The 6399-nt window shown below is 35.0% G+C and overlaps 1 protein-coding gene across 1 annotated transcript in view; it reads left to right on the top strand.

Annotated features, from left to right (window-relative positions):
* FAM126A (family with sequence similarity 126 member A) overlaps positions 1-6399 on the top strand; it is a 92761-nt gene that overhangs the window by 37159 nt on the left and 49203 nt on the right. Inside the window, exon 2 of the mRNA XM_007946563.1 lies at positions 621-699. Within this exon, the coding sequence (XP_007944754.1) occupies positions 621-699 (79 nt within the window). The remainder of the gene's footprint in view (positions 1-620; positions 700-6399) is intronic.

Below are 6399 nucleotides of genomic sequence, written 5' to 3' on the forward strand. Positions count from 1 at the left end.
CAGTCTCTTTCCCAGCAGTGCCGGTCCCTCGGTGTCTTACTCAGCAATGCGTGTCTCTTGCGTCTCTTTCCCAGCAGCACGTGTCTCTTTCAGCAGCCTGTCTTCCTCCACCAGCAGTCAGAGAGCTACTTTTTTTTTTTTAATGAATAATAAGTTTTTATAGAGCTAAGTTGCTTGCCTGAGTAGATTATTATTGTCATAAAGAATTAAAATATAAGCATATTAAATTACCTTAATACTTTGCACAAAGTCAATTTTTATAATTTCACAGTTTTGAAATATTTTCTAAAGCTGCCTGATGTTTTTGGAATGATTTCATTGAAACTAGGGGGAGGGGGAAGGAATGTCCATAGGTTTTGCAGCTGGCATTCCTGCAGGCTGAATGAAAATTGCAGAGCCAGTTTCATCATGTTATAATATTTATACTTTTGTTAGAATTCTTGCATTTTAAGGGTTGTTTATGCACATTGGTTTTGAAATGAACCTAGTAATTTGTGTTTGAAATTGCTATAATTTCACAAATAAGAAGTAACTTAACGTTACAATATTACCTTTATCTATAGTAGTCTGACTACAAGAAAACATATTCAAAATTTTTACTTTTTCTTGTTAATTTTTAGGCTGAAGGTTTGGACCAGATGTGGAAAGATGTTCACTTCAGAAAAAGGAGTTGTGGAGGAATGGTTGTCAGAGTTTAAGGTAATATTTACCATTCCAATACTGTATACTAATTATAGTCCAAGAAAGTTTTGTTTGGGATTTAAATTCCTGTGGCTATTAAAAACCAAAAACAGCAGTTTTATTGAAATATAATTCAGATACCATTCAACTCACCTATTTACAGTGTACATTTTAAGGCCTTTTAATGTGTTCACAGAATTGTGCGTCCATTACAACAGTCAAGTTTAGAACATTTTCATCACTCCTAAAAGAAACCCTGTACTCATTAGCAGTCACCCGATTCTACCCCAATCACTCCAGGCCTAGGCCACCACTAATAGACTTTCTAATTCTATAGATTGGCCTATTGTGGACAATTCATATAATATGAATAAGTGGTCTTATGTGACTGGCTTCTTTGACTTAACAGTGTTTTCCAGGTATATCCATATTTTAGCATTACCAACACTTATTTCCTTTTTATTGCCAAATAATATTAGATTGTCAATATGACACATTTTACTTATCCATCATCCATTAAGTTGATGGTTTGAACTCCGCAGTGGCTTTATAAAAGAAAGATGAAGCAGTATGCTTCCATAAAAATGTATAGACTTAGAAATCCTATAGAACTCTGTCCTGTAGGGTCACTATGAGTTGGAATTGACTGATGGCAATGGGTTTAGTTTGATTTGAATAATGCTGCTGTGAACATTTATGTACAAGTTTTTATATCATCATATGTTTTCTTTTCTCTTTGGTATATACTTATGAGTGGAATTTCTGGGTTGGGTGGGAACTCTATATTTAACATTTTGAGAAACTCTCAAGTTGTTTTCCAAAGTGGCTGCACCATTTTACATTTCCATCAGCAATGTATGAGAGTTCCAATTTCTCCATATTCTTGCCAACACTTGTTATTGTCAGTCTTTTTTATTATAGCCATCCTACTTTGTGTGAAGTGGTATTTTGTTGTAGTTTGGATTAGTATTTCCTTAAAGACTAATGAGTTGAACATCTGGTCGTGTGCTTATTGGCAATTTGTGTCTCTTGTTTAGAATCTCAATAGTTTTATCTTTTTTCCATAAGTAATATTTTATTGTGTTTTCAGTGAAGTTTTACACGGCAGTTTAGGTTCCCATTCAACAATTTCTATCCAAGTTGTTCAGTGATATTGGTTACATTCTTTATAATGTGTGAGCATTCTCATTATTTCTGTTCTGGTTTTTCCATGTCCATTATTAATGTAGTTTCCCTGCCCCCTACATTATCATCTTTGGTTTCAAGTAATTGTTGACCATTTGCTTTCATCTAAGTGTTTTTTTAAAGGAGCACAATACTTACAAGTAATATGCATTATTTTTTTAGCCAATTTGTTATTTAGCTACAAGGTGACCTTAGGAGTTAGTTTCCATTCAAGGTTTGAAGGAGTATCTCAGGGCAATCGTCTCGGGAAGGCCTCCACTCTGAATCGATCCAGTAGGTTCATTATTTATTTAGGAATTTGAGGTTCTGTGCCACATTTTTCTCCTATCCTATCAGGGTCCATCTATTTTGGCCTTGATTAGAACAATTGGTTATGGTAGCTGAGCGCCATCTAGTTCTGGTCTCAAGATAGATGACTGTGGTTCGTGTAGACTATTTGTTCTATAGACTAGTTTCTTCTTTGAGTCTTTGACTTTTTTTTTTCTCTTTTGTTCTGGACATGTAGAGACCAATAGTTGTATTTCAGATGGCTGCTCACAAGCTTTAAAACCCCAGACACTATTCCTAAACTAGGATGTCCCACAAAATTATGGTCCTAATCCTTTAAACCCAGAAATTCAATCCCACAAGGTGTTTGATTATGTCTAAGACATATCCATAACTGTACCCCTAAATGTTTCCTTATAGATATGAATATAAGTGCATGCATCACATTAATGCATATACGTGCATGTATGCATCCACATATATATATACATACCTATACACATATATGCTTACATATATATAAAACAAAACAAACAACAACCAAAATACATACTTACACATATATTATTTGGTTGTTTTTGCTGTTGTTTCAAAATTATATGTTCTACAGCAGTTACTGAGAGGTTCTTGTGTACTTTTTAGGTTACCTTCATGAAGCTGTGTACACTTTATCCTCATTCAGTGTTACCTTCCCTATCATGGCTCCCTACGTCCTTGCCAATACTTTATTTTCATTGTTAATTTTTCTTTGGGGTTTTGATTTGCTCTTTCCTGATAACTAATGACTATGACTTGGAACATCTTTTCATGGAATTATTTGGCCATTTGTTTGTCTTCTTTGGAGAAATAGCTATTCAAGTCCTTTGCCCTTTTTTTCATTGGGTTATTTGTCTTTTTATTGTTGTTGTGGGATTGTTTATATATATTAAAACTTACTTTATCAGATTATATGAATATCAAATATTTTATCCCATTATGTACATTTATTCTTCACTTTTGTTTTTTGTACAAAGTCCTTTGATGCACAGAAGTTTTAAATTTTGATGGAGTTTAGTTTGTCTATTTCTTCTTTTGTTGCTTATGCTTTTGGTGTCATATCTAAGAATCAGTTGTCAAGAACAAGGTCTTGAGACTTTACTCCTATTTTGTTCTAAGAGTTTATTTAGATATAAGAGTTATTTAGATCATGTCCATTTTGAGTTAATTTTCATATATGGTGTGAGGTATAGCTCTAGCTTCATTCTTTTGCATGTGGAGATCTGCTTGTTCCAGCACCATTTATTGAAGAGACCGAATATATATAACTGAAAATTTAAATATCTGTGGAAGCAAAAATACGTTCCTACAAATCTTAATAAGAAATTATTTACACACAGTAATCTTTTCTAGGTAACTGATTCCCTTTTTCTCCCAAATGATTCAAAGAGTTTATTTGATTTCCTTCTCTTCTCTTTTACCACAGCACTACAAAGAATGGTTAAAATCTCCAAATGATGATAAAACCAAAAAACCAAACTCACTGCCATCAAGTCAATTCTGACTCATAGCAACTGCCTTTGGGTTTCTGAGGTGGTAAATCTTTATGGAAGTAGATGGCCTGGTCTTCCTTCTGCAGAGTGGCTGGTGGGTTTGAACTGCCAATCTTCTGGTTAGCAGTCAGATGCCTTAGGCACTACACCACCAGAGCTCCTTCCAAATGATGATATCACTCTCCAATTACTATGGAAGATTCAATGTTAAAAAATTTCTCCCAATTTAAGGGGCAGTGGGACTTGGCATGATCATCAATGAAAAGAGGGTGGAAAAATATTAGCCCAACTTTCTATAACTGGATCTTCTATAGTTGGCTATTCCAGTGGCTATTTAAGGGGTATATAACCTTTGACTACCCGAGGCACTTGACTGCTAACCAGAAGGCTGGCAGTTCAAACTCACCAGCCACTCCTTGGAAGGAAGGTTGTGCAATCTACTTCTGTAGTGATACCACTTTGGAAACCCAAGGAGGGGTCGCTATGAGTCAGGGCCAACTCGATGGCACATAACAACAACAAAGAAATAAAACTTCCATTTTCTTATCTTATGAACTTTTCTCTCTGAGAGCTAAAACTATGTCCCTTAAGCTAGGTGATTACTTTTTTCTTTGTCCCTGGGTCTTATTTGTAAACATAATTGTATGAAGTTTATAACCACAGGAATAAAGGATTTAGACTACAGCTGTCACTTTGATCTTGTCTAGCCCAATCAGCTCAAGACCTTCAGGAACAGACTTATTTGCTATTTGTAGTGAGAGGAGACTGTGTAACAGGTACCATGGGGAGTGTCACCAAATAGAGGAAATGATAAAATTATTAAGGATGGAGTTTGGGTGAAATTTAAATGTAGCAATTTTTTTTGATGGGCTCACAGCAAAGCAGGGCTGTATGGAAGAGGTCAATATCTGGTCTGGATTGACTTCCTAATTCATCAACAAGTAGAATGTTATAAAAGCACACTATTTTCAGTGTCATTTATATATATTTATTAACAGTTTGATTAAATATTGTATATGCATTTTGGGGGGTTTATGTTATCTTTGTGAATAAGTGTTCAAGGGATTTTTAAACTCTTTCTTCTTCAAGAGTATTTAACATGGTTCATTACAATACAGTTTTTCTTTTTTTGGCAAGTTGATGGAAATTATTAGGTTTGACAGTTGAGTACCACTTCAGTTAGGGTATTCATATGTTTGATGGAAGTCAAATTTGCAAAAGCAAATATGAATTCTTTAACTGGGAGCTTTGGAAAGAGGGCATGATAAAGTATGGGGCATAGGGAAGGAATCAACCATTAAGGCAAATAATTGAAAATCATGACTAATACCATTTCCTTCCTATCTGTTCTTTCATTGCCTTCCCTTCCTGGCATGGGTATGTTAGACACCTTAGAAAGTAGGGTGATGAAGTATAAGGAGCAGTGTGACCATATTGACAGGTGTATGCTCTTGTGTCTGAGGAAGCTGGTTTTGGGGGCAAAGGTTGCAGAGGCAGCATGTAGAAGAGTCAGCCAGAGAAGCTGGTAAACTGGTTACATTGAGCGAATAACTAATATATTAATGATAATGGGCGTTAGGTTTCTCTCTGCCTGAGAAGGGAGTTACAAACATCATATGGGAAAAGACAAGAAGGAACTCTGAGGTATTGGATCGGAATTGGAAGAATCAATATGAACTCATGAATTTTAAGTAGAAACACACACACATTGTATTCTCACTCAAATAATGTGCACATTATATGGTTTTTGGCAAACAGTGCCGCTCCCTCATATATTAGTCTTCTACGCACACTATGAGTGTTATATGCATGTGCACATTATTTGTGTGGATGTGTAATATGCAAAAATATGGTGTGTATCTGATATGCTTATATTTATGTATATGTGTACATGAATGTGTTCATACATGTCCTTCTTAGCTTTATTCACTGAGATAGCTGAGATGCAGTGCCACTAGCAATGAGTAGTCCAAGCACCCAGACCTTATTTTATGAGATAAGGTCTATTTCTAGGATATAAATAAAAGAAAAAAATTATCTAAATATACTCTTCTTTCAATATAACATACATTATCTAGGTAATAATATTTTGTTAAAATTTTTATGAATTTAATTCAAAGGGAAGGAAACTTCTCCATTGGGAAGGGAGAGGGGAATGAAATCATGAGCCCCTCAAAAAATAATAATTTAATTTAGTTCTTCCCCAGATTAAGCTCATTCAATTATCAATCAATTGGCTATAACAAATATTTTAAATTACCTTTTGGTCTTGTATCATAGCCAGTTAAAGGGAAAGTATTTTCTGTACCTTGGTTAACTTGGTAGGCATTCCTGAAAATTATTTTGAGTGTTACTCTGAATTGTGCATTGTATGTTGAATTCAGCTATGTTTGTGTTTAATGAAGAGATTAAAGTTATCAGGCAAAATTAGCAGGATACAGAGGTAATACAAGGTGGAAAACTTGGGAATAAATCTGTTAAGTAGTTTTTAAATTAGAATGACTTGTCTTTTGAAATGATTTGTGGTCTTAAATTACAATACAAAATATTTAAGAAGGGAGGTGCAGTGAATTGCTTGATGTGGCCCTTCTAGCCATTGTCCTCCATTCTGTGGTGTTTCGTAAATCCCATTATCCATGCCTGTTTGGGGTGGTGTGGTAGTTAAGGTCAGGTATCAACTTGGCTGGGCAGCTGGTAGTAGTCATTCCCTACAATGACTGGCAATCGACTCTGTGAT

Source organism: Orycteropus afer, unplaced genomic scaffold (genome assembly GCF_000298275.1).
Source record: "Orycteropus afer afer isolate SDZICR_OR568_19922 unplaced genomic scaffold, OryAfe1.0 scaffold00008, whole genome shotgun sequence".
NCBI lineage: Eukaryota > Metazoa > Chordata > Mammalia > Tubulidentata > Orycteropodidae > Orycteropus > Orycteropus afer.